The sequence below is a fragment of the Mauremys reevesii genome, linkage group 9 (genome assembly GCF_016161935.1).
Source record: "Mauremys reevesii isolate NIE-2019 linkage group 9, ASM1616193v1, whole genome shotgun sequence".
In the NCBI taxonomy this organism is placed as follows: Eukaryota; Metazoa; Chordata; order Testudines; family Geoemydidae; genus Mauremys; species Mauremys reevesii.
The window spans coordinates 50,465,586-50,484,608 of record NC_052631.1 but is presented as its reverse complement, the minus strand read 5'-3'; the positions used below and the strand labels follow the sequence as shown (position 1 = coordinate 50,484,608).

Here is a 19,023-nt window from a genome sequence, read left to right as displayed (position 1 = left end):
ACAAGTGGTTGAATGACTAGCCTCCAGCCTGCAGAGTGCAGATCAGCTTGGCATCTTCATTTGCTTTTATTCTGAGTCCACGATGCCCAAAGCATCGTTAAACACAGATCCACTTGCCAAATGTAGTGTTTGGGGTACAGAGACCGTACCCAGTGAGACGCAGATGCAGTTTATCTTGGGAACGGCCGTTTCTTTTTATTACTATTTACCATTTATATTGCAGTGGTGCCTATCCGCCAACCAGGTTGGGGCTCTGCCAGGCGCTGTACAAACATGTGGATTATTAGAGTCCCTGTCTCCAAGACATTGCGGTCTGAAAGAGGAGACATCAGGGGTGATGAGACCAACAGGCAGATCAGAGTGTGGAGCAGGCGAGAGAGGGTAACAAAAATAACAGGCTAGGCACCCTTCTTAGCCAGTTCTTAGATTGGCTTAAGGGCAAAACCCCACCCAACTGTTTAGTGCAATTCCTGAGCTCTGTGCCTCGGCCACTGGCATAGTTAGGAGTGGACCCTGGATGGGAAATTTTTGCACCAATAAACACGTGAATGGTGGGAGGGGGTGGGGATTGGAATTTTCTTTAACATGGTATCTTTTTTGCAAGGTTTATTGCCATAAGGAAAAAAAATATGGAAAAGTTTGTGAAAATATTGAAAAGACCAGGAGTGGGGAGGGGAGAGAGACCCGACCAGAGAAGGTAAAATCTTCACACTGCAAACGTTTCCACCAGAGTCACAAGCAGCGAAGCATTTACATGTAGCTGGACAGGGTCATATCTCCCCCCAGCTGCAGGTCAACTCCTGTCAATTTCCTATTGGCCAGCAGTAAGGGCAGCATGACGGCCAGCAGCATACTGACAAGAAGTAGAAAATGACACTTCTGACACGATGTAAACCCATGAAGTCTCCTTCTCCTATGTATCTAACAACAGCATTTGCCTTGGCTCTTTTCCGACTCCTATCACCATCGCATCTTTGGTCCTCCCCAAAGAAGCAGTAATTATATGTTATCAATATGCTCAGTTTAACAGGTGTGAGACCATGAGCTGCACTGCCTGTGTGTGGATAACAAGCACACGCTACAGCCACGTACATGTCAGACACATACTGATCCAAAGCCCTGCGGAGTCCCTGAAACAACTCCCATTCCGCAGCAGGTTTCGGATCAGAGCCACAGGCTGTGCCAGATGCACGTGAGCCAGGAGTAGAGATACTGCCCACCTGCAAAGCTCCTTATTGGACCAGACTGAGATGTCCAGGTTCTGTTATTTCCAAGCTGTGTTTTGCAGAAGGCTGCCAGGGTGACAAAGTGTCCTTTGAAAGATATATTATTTGCTTTTGACCTCAGTTAAAAAAATCTGCCTTGTAAAAGCAATCAACTGAGCTCCGGAGGCCAAACACAAGAATGCCGAGGCTTGGTTCCCCGTTTCTCATGAAGAGCACTACTGCCCACACATGTTTCTGGCCCTTCTCCTGCACACTGACTCGCTAATGATTTATAGAACACAGCCTTTGCACATTGTGGGGAGAGGTTGTGGGCTGACAGAGAACATGGTGCAATTGGTGTTGAGAGACAGGGAAGAATTACAGATGTGTAAACCTCCCCTCTGTCAGGAGCTACAATCAGAACTAACATGCAAACCAGGGCCCCCACTGCCCAGCGCCTGAGCCTTCTACCTTCTCACAGCCCAGCATCCCCCTCATGGACCCACTCACCCACGGCCCTGCTGAGCCCACCCCCCATCTCAACACAGCGCTAGGGGGCAGGACAGCTGAAGCTCGGGAGCACAGAGCAACCCCATTCCCCGGGGCCCCACCCAGCCCTATCCACCTAGTGCTGGTGGTGCCCGTGGCAGAGGAGGCATTTCCTTGCATGGGATGGCAGGGGAGGCAGCCGCCAACTCCCCCAGCTCACTGGTTCTGCAAAGTGAGAGGGAGAGGTGGGCCCCGCCCCTGAGTAGCCAGAAGCGGACGGTCATCGGCCCGGAGTGGCAGCAGCTGAAGGCTCCTCTCCATCCCTGTCTCTGCTGGTGGCTGCCAGTCAGTGATGGGGCAGAGAGAGCCCTCAGCTGGCTGAGAGGAGCAAGTAGCAGGCGGGGGGAGGGATCATGGGGTATGGAGGAGCTGACAGGTGGGGCCAGGGGCAGAGAGAAGCCCTTGGCCGGCTGAGATGAGCAAGCAGTGGTCGGGGAGGAGCCAGCTGCTCCGGGTGCAGCACAGGTAGAGTGGGCTGGGCCGTGGTCCCTTTTGAGCGTGGGCCTGGTGCCATGGTGCCACTGGCGCCATTGTAAACATGGTACTGATGCAAGCCTAAGGGTTCCCTGTATTGAAATCTAATAAGAAGGGGCTGGGTGAATGGCCACTGAAGAAGTGCTGTACACTGCTAAGCAGCTCATCTTGGGACAAAACCTGCCTTGGGGCTTTGTTGGCTCCGGACTTGAGCGCTGAGGGTTAATGCATTCAGTAAGGAAGACTAGCCTCTGTCTACAAAGCCAGGGAGATCCCCCTCTGAAAGGTTTGCAAGGCACAGCTTGCTTGGAAGCTTACCATTGAGTACGTGACCTGGGCACTGCCAGGGGTGACGGCTTGCCCTGAAAGGGGGCATAATTAAATACTAACACAAAGTCCTGAAGGCTGACATAGGGGAAAGGCAGCCTGAGTTGTTCTATTTTCCTGACCTCAGGCACTAACCCTCCACTGAAGTAAGTGAAAGGTGGAACACTACAAATCCGACACTCCTGTTACTACACCCCAGAATGTTAACCCTTTTTGCATTTCATGACTGACCCCTGGGGGTCAATGCCAAAGGGCTAACATTCTGGGGTGTATTAACAGGAGTGTCATATGTAAGATGGGGGGGTAATTACTCCACTCTACTAGGCACTGGAGAGGCTTCCGTGGGCATAGTGTCCAATTCCGGGCATCACAATTTAGGAAAGATGTGGACAACTGGAGAGAGTCCTGAGCAGAGCAACAAATGACCAAAGGTGTAGAAAAACCTGACCTATGAGGAAAGGTTAAAAAAACTGGGCATGTTTGGTCTTGAGAAAAGAAGACGGAGGAGAGTCCCTGATAAGTCTTCTAATATGTGAAGGGCTTTTTAAGAGAGAATGGGGATCAATTGTTCTCCACTTCCACTGAAGGCAGGAGAAAAAGTAATGGGCTTAATTTGCAGCAAAGGGAGGTTTAGGTTAGAGATTAGGAAAAGCTGTCTACTGCTCCGGGTAGTTAACTCTGGAACAGGCTTCCAAGGGAGGTTGTGGAATCCCTGTCACTGGAGGTTTAAGAACAAACATGGACCAGATTGGTCTATGTTTACTTAGTCCTGCCTTAGTGCAGAGGGCTGGGCCTACATTTCTCATTCTATGATATGGTCACAGACGTGATTTTTAAGGTCACAAAGGTTGGTTCTTTCCCTTTACCCTCTGGTCTCTGAGCCTTCAGGTTGCACTCAGGTCGTGGGTTTAAGCTTTTCTGAGCAACAACAAGAACCAGACGCTTCCTTTGTCTTTGCAATGGAAGCTGTGATTCTCCCACATTGACAGCAGCTTTAAAGGGAAAAATGCACACAAGCTATCACAAGACTCGTGACAAAAATCCCAAGTAAGCACGACTGCAGCCGTTCACAGCCACTGCACTTCAGCATTCTAATACTGAAGTACACCTTTTACTGCTACAGGCCTTTACTGCTACCCTGTTTATTACTGGGTTTATTTAATAAACTCCACATTGCTTGCACCAGAGTAAGTGTAATGAACTGGCTGTCAGGTCAAATCAAATAACTGACAGTGTGTCTCCTCACTGTACCTTCTGGATGCCAGCCTTCGGACAGAGCCTCTCTCTTACCTCATCACCAGCGTCTAGACAGCCACGGACCTCCAAGAGAATAGGTTCTCAGACATTTTGGAAGTGTCAGAGGATATCTTCTCTGACAATAAGTGAACCATGGTAGTTAGTTAATTTCCACCATTAATTTTTAAGATCACCTAGGAAACTGCTGAATACTGGTTATAGAAGCGCCTGGTGTCCCCAGTGAAGTTCAGTGCTCTCTCACAAAGAGCATGGGCACAACGGACAGCTGCTACCATTACAATCTGAATAGACAAGGCAGATAAATGGTGGTAGGAGGAACTGAGGCCCGGAGAACAGAAGTGATTTAACTCAAGGTCACAGAACAAGACAGTGGTGGTGCCGGGAACACAACCCAGGTTTTCTGACTCACAGGACAGTGCTCTACCCACTAGACTACGCTCCTCTGCAGAAATATGCTACATTTAAACCTTAAACACCTCATGAAACAAACATCAGCTGCAGACATGGCTTTCTGCAGTGTGGAAATCCTGTTGTTAAAGTTAGACCTGGGAAAAGATCTAGCAAGAGAAACCTCCTCTTCCTTCTGCCTCTAGCACTGAATGAGCTCCAAGATTGCAGAGACCATTGCCCTGCTAATAGGCTAATTTTCTTTTGCTCAGAAGGGACAGTTAGTTAAATGCTGGCTGGGTCATACTATCTAGGAGGCCTTGATGACAGGGCATCTTCTTGTCTGAAGCTACAGCAAAGCCCAGAAGTTACAATTCCCTTTGTCTAGACCAGGGGCGGGCAAACTTTTTGGCCTGAGGGCCGCATCGGGTTTCAGAAATTGTATGGAGGGCCGTTTAGGGGAGGCTGTGCCAGGCGTGGTCTGGTCCCCACCCCCTATCCGACCCCTCTTGCTTCTTGCCCCCTGATGGCCCCCCCAGGACCCCTGCCCCATCCACCCCCCCTGCTCTGTCCCCTGACCGCCCCCGGACCCCCTGCCCCTAACTGCTTCCTGCCACCCCATCCAACCCCCCCTCCTTCCTGACTGTCCCCACCCCCGGGACCTCTGCCCCATCCAACCAACCCTTCTCCCTGTCCCCTGAGCGCCCGAACCCCCACCCCTGACTGCCCCTGCTGCCCCATCCAACCCTCCTCTCATTCCTGACTGTCCCCGCCCGGGAACTCTGCTCCATCCACCCCCACCCCCGCTCCTGACTGCCCCTGGAACCCCACCCCAATTCAACCCCTGTTCCCCACCCTCTGACCGCCCCACCCCTATCCACACCCCTGGCTGACCACCCCCAAACTCCCCTGCCCTCTATCCAGCCCCCCTCCCCCACTCCCTGCCCCCTTACCGTGCTGCCTGGAGCACCGATGGCTGGCGGCGCGGCTGCACCGGGACAGCAGCTGGAGCCAGCCACGCACTACACAGCACTGAGTCAGGCCGGGCTCGCACAAAACTAAGTGCAAAAAATGGTAAATGGCATAACAAAAAAATGAAAAATAAAGTAAATTTAATTGGAACAATAAAAAAAGTATATACAACATGATGATGGGGGCTAAAAGATCTAAAAGAAGTCAGGAGATCTTGGATCAGATGAGTTATGAATGAGTGTTCTCTGAAGATGTCAAAAGCAAAAAAAGCAAGGAGCATGTTAAGAATAAAAAAAAAAAAGAAATAAGAATGAGAATAATAATATGCATGATATTATATAAAATCCATGATAGATGGTCATCTGATACTGTATGATGTACAGATCTGGTCTCCTCAAACAAAAAAAAATTCACTAAAAAGCAACTAAAAACAGAAGAAAAAAGAAAGTAGAGAGGAAATGGGTGAGGGAGAGATTGAGGAGAAGAGAAAAGAGACTATGACTCTAGGAAAAGGGGAGAGGAGAAGAAGTATATAAAATCAGGAGTGATGTTGAGAAAGTGATAGAGGAAAGTTTAAGTGGATAGATAATACAAGACTATTCCCATAACACAAGAACTTAAAATTCAGCAGAATTAAAAAAAAGCAAAAAAAAAAAGTTTAAAAAAAATCAATTCGAACTTCAACTTGCTCCTTACCTGACCTGCTTGTTGAGGAAGAAGAGGGTTGTGATGACTAGACAGGTTTAAAGGTTAAATATAAATTCACTTAAAGTGGAAAACATAAATAGCTGGCTGCCAGGATGGGTAAGAATGGTGTCCCTAGCCTGTCAGAGGATGGAGATGGATGATGGAGATGGAGAGAGATGGATGACTTGATCCTGTGATGTTTCCTCAGCTCCTCAGGGCAGGCTGGGCACTGGCGGTAGACAGAGACTGACTAGAGCTGGCTTTGGTTTGGTCTGACTCTGCGACCTTTCTTATGTTCTTATGTTCTTATGCTCTGCAGCTGCGCTGCCCCAGGAGCTCGCAGCCCTGCCGCCCAGAGCATTGTGCCCATGGCGCAGTGAGCTGATGCTGCGGGGGAGGGAGGACAGCAGGGGAGGGGCCAGGGGTTAGCCTCCCTGGGCAGGAGCTCAGGGGCCGGGCAGAACGGGCTCACGGACCGGATATGGCCCGCAGGCCGTATTTTGCCCACCTTTGGTCTAGACACATACTGGCCCCCATTCACACCTGGTATAAGTCACTGCCATTCTAGTGAAGTCAAGTGAGTTTCCCCTTTGCCAGCAAGCCAGAATTTGGCCCCCAGATCCTCAGAGTGGATTTTCCTAGATAATTCATTGCCTTAAAAGGTGCTGTCCCATTTTCCACAGCCGGGGCTTTGCCCTAAGGTTGTGGTACACAAAGCAGATGCTGTCTGGGCTTCTCACACTCATAGGATTCTCGGTGACACTCTCAACTCTTGCTAACCTCTCTCCATACAAAGCAGAGAGGATTTCTCTCATCTCCTAGGCAAACAGGAACCTACACCGAGTTTTCAGTGAGCTCTCTTTGACCAGAGGGCATTTAACACCATCCAAGAAATAGCTGCATTTACATGCAGATGAACAATTCCCTCAGATACCGGCAGGTTGCAGGTGCACTGAGGAGTACAGTCTGAAAGAGACTAATATTTCTAGTTAGACGCAATACCTGTATGTAAATACAGATAAGCCTCTTTGTCACAAATACATGACTTCAGTGGCTTTGTTTTGTCCATGACGTTGACTCTGCCCTGGCTATTGTATCTGTCACAGGGCTCATTTCATTGTGCTGCTCAGGCCCCAAGCGATAAATGCAAAGAACACAGTGAGCTCAGGTAGCTTCCTCATCTACCTACGTGGCTCCCATCATCAGAGCACCTGACAATCTAACCTACCCCACCTCACACCGCCCAGAGAGCAGGGCAGGGCAGGGCTGTTATCCCCATTGTACAGATGGGGAACTGAGGCACAGAGAAGCTAAGTGCCAAGGGCAAGAGCAGGCTGTGGCAAAGAACAGAATTGAACCTGGGACTCACAAGTCCTAGGCTAATGCCCTAATTACCGGGCCATCCTTCCTCTGCAGCCTGCCTGACTGGCAGGGGATCTCATTTACACGAAGGCCCCTTTACACCACCCTGGCAGAATAAGAGGGCTGTAGCATGGGCTTATATTACAATGCACTGCCAGAGGATCAGGGTCCATAACTCCCAGTGACTAAGCTGGTAACAGAGTTGAACTCACCTGGCTGCATCCTGGATCTGTTGTGAAAAGCAGCAACCAGCAGAGAGTGGCAGTTGGTCATCCCTCCTTCTGCCTCCTGGTTCAGGTGAAGGGGAGTGAGGCAAAGGATCCTTGTGCCTCATGCAAGTCCTGGCTGTGGAAACCTGGTGAGATTTGGAAACCATGTACCATCCACTGCTTTCACCAAGAAACAGGAAGTTGTCACAAGCAGGGATGGCAAAGGGACTCATTTGAATGCTGTATTCCTTTCCCAGAGGCTTATTTTTAAACTGGTTCCAGTGTTATTAAAACACACACACCAGATGGCCACTTCCATTCTGCAACAACGTACTTGCAGATGCAGCGAAAGTTTGTTCTTTTCCGTACTAGCTCATTCCTGATCATTTAGGATCTGATGCTTATTCCTCTTCATCTAGGGCCTGCCATGTCACTTACTCCTTTGAGTAACTTTCACTCCAGTGTCACATCCATGACACTACTCCCACGCGTAAGGCTTTGGAGGATCAGGCTTTTGCAATGACTTTGCTGTGTCTGTTTCTCTTTTGGTTTGATTATGAAAGGAAGCGCTGCTTTAACATGTCTGTTTCTGGGGAAATTGGTCAGTTGCTAAGTGGAACCCACGGGGCTTGGAAGCATGTCCATTTATAGAGCGATAATGCACACAGCCACGGGGAAGTGGAATGCTGGAATAACTCAGTCTATGTTCACTTCTGTGTCAGTGCCTAGCTGTAATGGGTGAGAGCCGGCACCAACTCCTTGTATACACTGGGCCAGTTAACAGTGAGAGATTCAGGGGAGATGGGCCTTTCCCGGGGCCTGGGCTATGGCTACAGAGCTCACTCTTGTCAGAGACAACAATGGCCATGGGACCAACCACGTTCAGAACTAAACAAATGCAGCTCTGGGACTCAGTCTTGCCTCAGGAGCTCTACACATACACACCCCACCCACAAACACTCCCTATAACAATCCAGCTATTTCTCTTCCTACCAGGGGTGAAAGTAACTTAAAGGACTTGCCGGTACTCCAGAGTCCTGCAGAGGGGGAGGGGCCTCAACCGGAAGAGGCGTGGCCTCTATCAGAAGAGGTGGGGCCTTCAAATCCTGATTTAAAAGCCCTGGGATTTAAAGGGCTCTGGGATTCAGATGAAGCTAGGAGCCAGGCCCTTTAAATCACCCCCAGAGCTATCAGCTGCAGAGGCAGCTGGGAGCCCTGGGGTTTGGGCAGGGGTGAAAGTAATTTACATTTCTTACCCATATGGTCCAATCGCAAGCAACCCACCTCTCCTACGTACTTCATGGATCCCTCCCATTGCATGACATAGATAGAGAAAATAAAGCTACTATTACTGCTACCAGTACTGTCTGTAATAAAACTTTACTATTGGAATAAGCCTGAAAAAGTGAAAATTCACTGTCACATTTTTCTCTGTGTCTTCCCTCCTCCTCCAGCCAGGCTGCGGACACGTGGCTCCCTGCTTTCTCCCTGCCTGGCACTGAGCAGCAGCTGCAGGGGCTACCCTCTAGCTTGCAGCAGGGAGACTGGCTGAGGGAGGGAGAAGCCTGCCTCCTGCATAAGAACAGTTTAAACTCAGCTATTCCCTGTGTGGTTCAGTAACATTTCAAAGAGGATCTGCAAGCAGTTTGGACATCACAACCATGATCCTCTGCTGGGGAGGGAATGGGATAGATTTGAACTTGGGAATGGTTCCTGATTTTGATTGTGTTTTTTGTGTATAGGAGATCCCCTCATCCTGGGGGCAGAAAAGATCTGCCCCTGCCATGGTCACACACACCCTCCCCCACCCCCAACAACAACTGGGAGTGAAATTAACAAGGATGCCAGAAAAGGCTTCTAAATCTGGGGGCTGAGCTGTGGCATCTCAGCCAGTTTCCCTACGGCAAGCTAGAGCCTAGAGGAGAACCCCTGCTGGGGGGGGGGCAATGCAGAGCCTTGTCTGCAGCCTGGCTGGAGGAGGGGGAGGGAGGAGACGAGAAACCAATATGACAGTGAGTTTTCCCCTTCCACCAGCTTTTATTAGCTCTGGATTTAAGCTGTGCAGCCAAATGCTTGTATTTGTTGTGTATATTAGTATTGGAGAGAGAGCCCCTCATCCCTGGGGGCAGACAAGGACTGCCCCTGCCATGGTCAAACACACCCTCCCCACTCCCCCCAGCTACTGTAAGTGAAATTAGCAAGGATGCCAGAAACCACTCCTAACCCGGAGGGCTGAACCACTCAGGGAACAGCTGAGTTTAAACTATTCTTATGCAGGGGGCAGGCTTCTCCCTCCCTCAGGCAGTCTCCTTTTCTTACCGGTCCTCCGTACTGGCCCGTACCCGCTTACTTTCACCTCTGCTTCCTACATTACAGCCTATGTTACAATCAAATACTTGTGAGACATACTGGTGGCGATGAGAGCCATAGAAGCCAAGATAAAATAAGATCAAGAGATATGGGAAAAGGGTCATCATTACAGGCAACACCTTGTTTCTTTCCTGTTTGTTCCACTGAAAGCCCCATTGAACGACCTGGGCTCCTAAATCACTCAGTGCTTATTAAACTCACCCCCTTAGGGAATATCATGGAATGAAATAAGATCTGCCAGTCATTTGGATGCTTGAGCGAATTTGTCCATGATACCAAAGACCTATGAGCAGCACCTCTATGCATTGGCCCTTAGCTGTCCCAGTGGTTTCATTTTTGCCCCCACCTTGGTCACCAAGAAAATGCACACCTGCTCATTGCCAGGGGAACGTTCCATGCCTGCCGAGCGCCCCAGGGATACACCAGATCTGTTTTCTCACAATGACAGAGGGGGAAATAGATTATTTTTGTTTGCACAATTTTCAACAAGGAAATGGGGCCTTCCCACCATTTATTGATTAGTGCCTCATTTTTACAGATGGCTGTCACAATTATCAAACTTCAATATGTCCAGGAAACAGACATCGCAAATATAGTATGCCAGTTTTCTGGAGATATCGAAGATGTCATAAATATTGGGCAATGATCTATCAATGTGCCAGTTTGGCACAGATTAAATAGCTATCTATGGAGCTATTGGTTTAAGATTCCAAAGTCCAATCAATGCATAAGAGGAAGGATATTTGTTAAGACTCCACAACAGGCAGGGGTGAAAGTAACTTAAGGGACTTACCGGTATGCAGGGCCAGGGTCCTGAGCAAGGGGGCAGGGCCTCAGGTAGAAGGGGTGAGGCCTTTAAATCCCCAGGCCCTTTAAATCCCCGCTGCTACCCCGGGGCTCCAGCAGTGATTTAAAGGGTCTGGGGCTCCGGCAATGGCAGCCAGGAATCCTGGGCCCTTTAAATCACTGCCAGAGCCCCATGGTAGCGGTAGCTGCAGCTGATGCTGGGAGTCCTGGGCCCTTTAAATTGCTGCCGCAGCCCCAGGGCTCCGGCAGCGGAGCTCTGGCAGTGATTTAAAGGGCCGGGGCTCCGGCCGCTGCCAGGAGCCCAGGGCACTTTTAAATGGCCAGCCTGGGGAAGCTGCCCCGTGCCCCCTCTTGCCGGTACACACTACCGGACCGGATGATTTTCACCTCTGAAAAGAGGAAAAAAATAAATCACTTTCCAGCATCCATTCTTGAATTTGGCCCCCTACATTGTGGCAGGGATTGCAGGAGACTCTGGGTTAATCTTTCGTTGCGGGAGATGCAGGGCTACATTTGCTCTGCCTAAAAGAAGAGGAAGAGCTCAGAAACGTCTTTCTCCAGTTTCTCTTTTTTGCATGTGGCACAGCCTGATTCCAGCACAAAAGGGGATGAGCAAAGCCACCTGGAGTACCAGAGAGCGTGTGAAGGAGAAGAAAAGAACAGGTTATTTGAGGTGAACCTGGCATTTTTCCTTCCTTTTATAGATTGCATTTAATTCACATCAAACAGAATGTGGCCTTTGTTCCTAATGGAGTCGCACGTCAGTAAATAGCGGCCAGTAAATAGCGGCCTCCAAAGAGCAGGAGATAAATAGACGGGGGACTGTGTGTGAGAATGATGAGCAATCCCTTGATCACACCCTGAGCCCAGCTCTAATTATAACCCTTCCTCCATGAGATGCAGCAATGCAGCAAAGGGAAGTCTCCTCCCCCCTTTTAAAGCCTTTGAAGTCAGGCCTTTCAGAAATACCTGGGAGGCTGCTCAGGCCTCTTTGCACTGTTAATTGCAATGTGCATTGCAGGAGGGAGAAGGGGCTTGAGCCAGTCCTTTTTTGCAGCCGGAGCGAGTGGTGCTGTAAGTTACAATGCAGATCTCCATCAGACGAAACACCTGTACTTCCGCTCAACTGCCATGAACATATGCTAATCTCACCAGAATTTGAGCAATGCACTCTGGCTGCAAGGCTGTGTTAATGGCAGGTTAAGTGCCGTCCACGCCAGGAGGGTTAACCATTTACCTGGAGTGGACTCGTTGCCCTATAGTGACCTCTTCCATCACTGCACATGGGCTCATTGGCACATTCCTTTTTTCCATTCTCATAGGCCAAATTATGCCACTGAAGTCAGTGGGGTGTTCTGCTTAAGAGAAAATGGCCCTTTGCAGCCCCATGAAACCTCCTGCTGTTGTCAGACATGTGTATCCTTTACGTGCTCACAGCTAAATCCTGTACGTCCTTCTGGAAATCATCGCTACAGCCCTTCGCAAGGCTTCACCTTGCTGCCTTTTCTGCCTCTCATTTTCCTTTGAGTTTCTAAGTGACTCTTTTTCATTGTGGCACTTTCGCAAAGGCAGGTTTGTAGCACAAGTTAGGGACCATGTGAGGGCAGGGGGTGCACCCAATCAAAACAAGCTCTGCTTGACCCAGACAGCATATCTACCACAGGCAGCAAGGCAGAACCAAGCAGCAATTCACACCCCATCATGGGCATAGACGCCAACTCCATGGGTGCTCCGGGGCTGGAGCACCCATGGGGAAAAATCGGTGGGTGCTCTGCCCACCGGCAGCCAGGCTCACTGCCCCACTCCAGCTCACATCCGCTCCACCTCCTCCCCTGAGCGCCATGTCCCCACTTCTCCTCCCAGCGCTTCCTGCCGCAAAACAGCTGTTTTGCAGCGTAACAGGAGGGCAGAGGGAGGAGCGGAAATGCAGTGTGCTCAGGGGAGGAGGCGGGAAAGAGGCTGGGCTGGGGCAGGTATTTGGGGAAGGAGTCCAATAGGGTCAGGGAGGGGGCAGAGTTGGGGCGGGGACTTTGGGGAAGGGATTGGAATGTGGGCAGGACAGGGGCAGGGCAGGGGTGGCGTCAGGGCGGGGCCAGGAGGGTTGAGCACCCACTGGCACCAGGAGAAGTTGGCACCCCCATGGTCATGGAGGTAGGAGAATGGAGGATGGGAGCAACCCTAGGGTGACTATATGTCCCATTTTGGCCAAGACAGTCCCTTTTTTAAGCCCTGTCCTGACTCTTTTGGCAAAACTGGACATTTGTCCCATTGCTCTTGCCAAATGATCAGTTGGCAAGAGCAAACTGGACAAATTCCCAGTTGTGCCAAAAAGGTGGGGTGCGACCCCTAGCAGGGTGCAGAGGAATGTGTGTGTGGGGGGGGGTGAGCAACAACACCAGACCTGTGCGGGAAGGGAGGAGGGGGCACCATGGGCTGGCCCTGTACGGTGCCCCATTTTCCCTTTGGGAAATTATGGTCACCCTAAGCAACCCCCAAAGTTCACACTGAGCAGCAGAGAAATGGGACCAGGTTTTGTGATGGTTGAGGACAAAGGGAAAGTTTCCCAATCTTCATCCTGAGTGGAACACTGCACCCTGGCATTGGCCCTGGCCACGTGAACACAAGCCAATGGCTATGACTTCTTCCTGAATATGTGACCTCCAGGGTCCCCCTTTAGATATGATCACAAAACCAAATACTGTGTACAGCACTGACGTTAGAGCTAGCAAGACTGCAAGCACTAATCTGATTAGGGCTGGTTGGTGCCAGCTGGGAGACCCTACTGTTCAAAACCAAAGACTCCTGGGGCTCGGAGCTATCTTTCCTATTAGTCTGAGGTACTACCTCACTGAGTGCTAGAAATGTGTATCAGTGTCCGCATCATAAAGCCCTTGGTATGGAAGCTGTGCTTGTGGTGTAGAAAGGGCAGAGGAACAAATACATTTGTTCCAGAACATACCCTACTGGCATCTCTTTGGGGAATATATTTGCCCAAGAAAACCCTAATCAGAATAATCACACTGGAAACAGGAAGGTTCCTACTTTTTACCCAGCTGCAGTACAAGGAGGGGTTGACCTGAATGCCCTGGCACACACTGGACAGGTTTACCCTTGACATTTTAGTTGTGTTTATATGTGTTAATTACCACCACTGCAAATCCTAGTGTAATGGAATGCTGTAACACTGCTGTAATAGAATGCTAAAGTGTATTATACCATTGAGCCACTAGGTAGCCCGATGTGTAAGATACCTTATTTAAACAAACTTCAGCCATACCTGGCAGAGCATTAAAGGCTCTTATGAGGAATGCATATGAGCAAGCTCTGTGACCAATTCATAGCTGGTACAGAATACAACATGGTGTCAGAAGTAAACCAAGAACAGAAACAGAAGAAAAACAGCAACAAACGTTGCAGACAGAAGGTTGCAGGATTTCATCAACATGCCACTCTTCAGTGCCCCAAAGAACTTCAGCTTTGACAAACCTTCACACTGAACAGACTGGAAGCAGTAGTTTGCAATATTTCAAACTGCAAACAAGCGCCTCAAAGAAGCTGGGAGATATACAGGTATCTTCTTTAATTTACGCTCTGGGGCAGTAAGAAGAGCATATCTTTAAATCCTTTGACTTTACTGAAGACAGTAACAAAGATGACCATGAAAGGGTTCTGGCTATGTTTGATGCATACTTTATACATCAGAGAAGTGAAGTGTTTTATGATAGGGCATGTGTTCAACCGGAGAATTCAAGAACCAGGGGGAAATGTTGAATGTTTGATAAGAGCTCTGCATACATTGCCTGAAAACTGATTTTGGGAATGCAAAACATGAATATCAGAGACAGGCTGGTTATTGGGTTAACAGATAAGTAACTTTCACAGCAGCTACTAGTGAAGAAAGTTTTAACCCTAACCACAGCTACACAGAGAGCAAACCAAAACAGTCAGAATTAGCCAAACAGAACAAAAGGCAGAAGCATCTTGAAAAATCTGAAGCTAGCTTAGAAATTATGAACAGACATTTGAGTGATAAAAGTGATCATCATAAAACCCCTGAGGCAAGGAGAAAGAACTTCCAGGCTAAGAGAGACTAATTCCAGCCTACTTGTTCAAGGTGTGGAAAAAATCATATCCCAAGAGATGATGCATGTCTAGCCAGAGGCTCACTGTGTAATATTTTGCAGCTGTTTGCCACACCAAAGCAGGCAGGGAGTTGACTCATATTACAGACCATCAAGAGCCATTGTTTCTGGGATCTATCACATCTGAGGACACAGCCTGCTTGGAGAGTGAAACTAAATATTCAAGGCAAGACTATTGTCTTTAAAATTGACTCAGAAGCTGATGTCACAGTCATCTCAGAAGGGACTTACCATCACCTTCAACCCCTCCCAGAGCTGAAGTCACCTGACACAGCTCTGACTAGCCCTGGATGTATTCTGAACCGCATGGGCCAGTTCACCACAGAAAACTTCCAGAGACAAAAAACTTTGCATTCAGAGTGCATGTTATCAAAAGATCAGAGAACAATAACCTTCTGAGCTGTAGAATGGCAGCCATGATGGGCCTAGTGAGAAAGGTGGAAGAATTCTGAGGATCTGATGATATTGGACTTTTGAAAGGAGATCCAGTAAAAGAGACAATGCTGAACCATACAGAGTACAAACACCTCTATCAGACAGACCTTGGAAGTGACTAGCTGCAGATTTATGTGACTTCAGAGGACACTATTAACTGGTTGTCATGGACTATTTTCCCAGGAATATAGAAATAGTAACGTGTCAGTGTTAGAGAAACTGAAGTGTGCTTTTGCTCACTTCGGTATTCCAGAACAACTAATGATGGACAATGGACCACAATTCACTGTGGCAGAATTTAAGTCACAGTGAATGAAATATGATTTTGATCATATTACTAGCAGCCCGTGTTACACACAAGCAAATGGAGAGTCTGAGAGAGCTGTACAGACAGCAAAGAAAACCCTACAGCAGGGTGCCCAACCTGAGCCTGAGAAGGAGCCAAAATTTACTAAGGTACATTGCCAAAGAGCCACAGTAATACGTCAGCAGCCCCTCCATCAGCTCCCCACCCCCACTCCCAGAGTCTCCCACCCACCAGCAGCCTCACCGATCAGCGCCTCCCCCTCCCTCCCGATCAGCTGTTATGTGGCGTGCAGGAGGCTCTGGGAGGGAGGGGGGAGAAGTAAGGGCACTGCAGGCTCAGGGGAGGGGGCAGGAAGGGGTGGAGTGGGGGCAGGGCCTCTGGCAGAGCCAGGGGTTGAGCAGTGAGCACCCCCCGGCACATTGGAAAGTTGGTGCCTGTAGCTCCAGCCCCAGAGTCGGTGCCTATACAAGAAGCCGCATATTAACTTCTGAAGAGCCACATGTGGCTCCGGAGCCACAGGTTGGCCACCCCCGTCCTACAGCAGGAAGATCCATTCCTTGCTCTTCTGAGTTACAGATCAACACCAACAGCAGCTATTGCATATAGTCCAGCACAATGCCTGATGGGAAAACAATTGAGAATTACTGTTCCAACATGGGAAAAGAACCTGTTTCCAAAGTGGCCAGCTATGCAGAGAGTAGCCAAAAGAGATAGAAAGGCTAAAACAGCTTATGAACATTTTTACAATAGATGTCACCCAATTAGAGATCTGCTAGGGGTAGAATATGGTGACTCTGATCACCTCGAATTAGATGGAGAAAAAGGATGGACAACTCCAGATGTTATAAAGAAAAAGACTTCAGCACCCAGATTGAGTGTGTGACTTTGCACTCTTTATAATTTTATAAAAATATGCTAATGAGTGCAAATATAATGCAACTGGAATATGCTTCATGCAAAAGGCCTCTTGTAAGGTATCATTACAAAGCTTATAATTTACTAAGTGTGGTTATTGTATTTGTATAAATGTATTACTTTTGTATCTAAAACTAGAAATATGAAATATAACTCTAAGGTTCTATTGTAGTTATGCAAAGTGTGAGCCATTAATGGTGGTTTAGAATTTTGATGGCTTTCATTAACCAGAACAATTAACTGTAGGTGGCTCTGTTTTACTTGTAAGTTTTTCTGTATAGACTCATAGAATGTCAGGGTTGGAAGGGACCTCAGGAGGTCATCTAGTCCAATCCCCTGCTCAAAGCAGGACCAATCCCTGTGTGCTGGCAAGTGGGTAGTAAAGTCTTTAAGTAACATGTAATCATGTTACCTAATCTAAAATTCATTTTTAACCTGGTGTTTTTTTCATTTAGAAGGAGGGGTGGGAACCCAGAGAGGGAAAAAGGATTCCCACTTTATGCAAAAAATATACAAGTGGATGAAACAAAACAAAGACGGCCATCATAAAAAATCCCCTAGCTACCACCTAAGCTGAAACAAGGGCTGTACCAGGAAAAAGAATTGTGCCCAAACTAGGAAGGCATCCAGTCTGTGAAAGAAACTTATTAAAACATTTCTAAGGGTGAGATTTTGTCTGTATTCACTTTTCTTACTGTATTAAACATAAACTGGCATGTTCTGTTTTATTTTACTTGGTAATTCACTTTGTTCTGTCTGTTACTACTTGAAACCACTTAAATCCTACTTTCTGTATTTAATAAAATCACTTTTTACTTATTAATTAACCCAGAGTATGTATTAATACCTGGGGGAGCAAACAGCTGTGCACATCTCTCTATCAGTGTTATAAAGGGAAAACAATTTATGAGTTTACCCTGTATAAGCTTTATACAGGGTAAAACAAATTTATTTGGGGTTTAAACCCCATTAAAAGTTGGGCATCTAAGTGTTAAAGACAAAAACACTTCTTAAGTTGCTTTCAGTTAACTCTGCAGCTTTGGGGCACGTGGTTCAGACCCTGGGTCTGTGTTGAAGCAGACTGGCATGTTTGGCTCAACAGGACAGGGTGCTGAAGTCCCAAACTGGCAGAAAAAGCAGGGGCAGAAGTAGTCTTGGCACATCAGTTGGCAGTTCCCAAGGGGGGTTCTGTGATCCACCCATCACAGAGTGATAGAGACCAATCACTGAGAGTTAGAAACCATTTACACCTACAGTTTTTTACTCAGAAAGAACAATCAGAGCACACTCCACAGATGGCAGATGCAGAATAAGATGACAACTCCTCAAGGATTCCAAACCAACCACAGCCAGTTGCTGCAACTACCGGACAGCCAGATGACTGAAGCGCTACGTGTTCATGTCATGTAATTAGAAAAACAGCATGATTCAGAGACACTTAGCAGACTGATCCATACTGAATTTCAAAGACAGCATGACAGTGTAAATATTGTAAACGGGAGGAATATAGACCATAAAGGGAGGAGATGTAATGGAATGCTAATCTGTATTCTACTGTTCAGCCACTAGGGTGATGCAGTTTGTGAAATACCTGATTTAAACGAACCTCAGCCATACCTGGCAGAGCATTAAAGGATCTTACAGTGAACACAGCTGGAATGTATAAGCCAGAACACAACAACTGAGACAGAAGTGGAGCTGCTTTGTAATAATTTGTGAAAACTCTAGATTGACCTGGTTATTGGGATGTTACTGTCTGAATATATTGCTTTAGATTAATAGATATTTAAACTAAGCCAATATTTTGGCCCAAACATCAAGTTTTTACTTTTCAATTCACCAAAATGTTTGATAATTTTTGTTTTGGACTTGACTCAAAACAGGTGGGGTTGGTTTTCTGTTTTTTTGTAGTTTTTTTTGGGGGGGGTGGGGGAAATTGGCAGAGAACCCAAAAAAACCATCACTCACCAGGTCTGTGCACAACTCCAGCTTTCTCCCTGCCACGTGGTGGGGAGGACAACTGTTCCCTTCAGGTATCTGAGCAGCTCTGAAGAAAGGTGACCTGATGACATGTATCAGCACCTTCTCAGGGAGAAAATACCAGGTACTTAAGGGCTCTTTAATCTCGCAGAGAATGGCAGAACAAGAACCAAGGCTGGAAGTTAAAACCAGACAAATTCAAATTAGAAGTGAAAGGCATACGCATTTTTAACAGATAGTGATTAACCATTGGAACTGGTGGATTCTCCATCTCTTGGAGTCTTCAGATTCAGACCTTTCCAGGCCTTTCTGGAAGAGACTTTAGCCAAACATAAGTTAATTGGCTCAACAGAGGGGTAACAGGTCAATGGCCTGCTCTGATATGCAGAAGGTCAGACTAGATATGGGGTGGGCAAACGTTTTGGCCTGAGGGCCATATCAGGGTTCCAAGCTGTATGGAGGGCAGGGTAGGCTATGCCATGCCTCCCCAAACAGCCTGGCCCCCAACCCTTATCTGGTCCCTCCCACTTCCCGCCTCCTGACTGCCCCCCTCAGAGCCCCCCACCCATCCAACCCCCCTGCTCCTTGTCCCCTGACTGCCTCGACCCCTACCCACAGCCCTGCCCCCTGACAGGCCC

The 19,023-nt window shown here is 48.1% G+C and overlaps 1 protein-coding gene across 3 annotated transcripts in view; it reads right to left on the bottom strand.

The window, feature by feature from the left end:
- The window catches only part of TSPEAR (thrombospondin type laminin G domain and EAR repeats), a 95,785-nt gene extending 88,105 nt beyond the window's left edge, over positions 1-7,680 (bottom strand). The window contains exon 1 of one of the 3 annotated variants that reach the window (XM_039487006.1): positions 7,433-7,680. In XM_039487006.1, the coding sequence (XP_039342940.1) occupies positions 7,433-7,493 (61 nt within the window). In that variant the 5' untranslated portion in view covers positions 7,494-7,680. The remainder of the gene's footprint in view (positions 1-7,432) is intronic. The other 2 variants (XM_039487008.1, XM_039487005.1) reach the window with 2 other exon arrangements.
- Between the last annotated feature and the right edge of the window lie 11,343 nt (positions 7,681-19,023).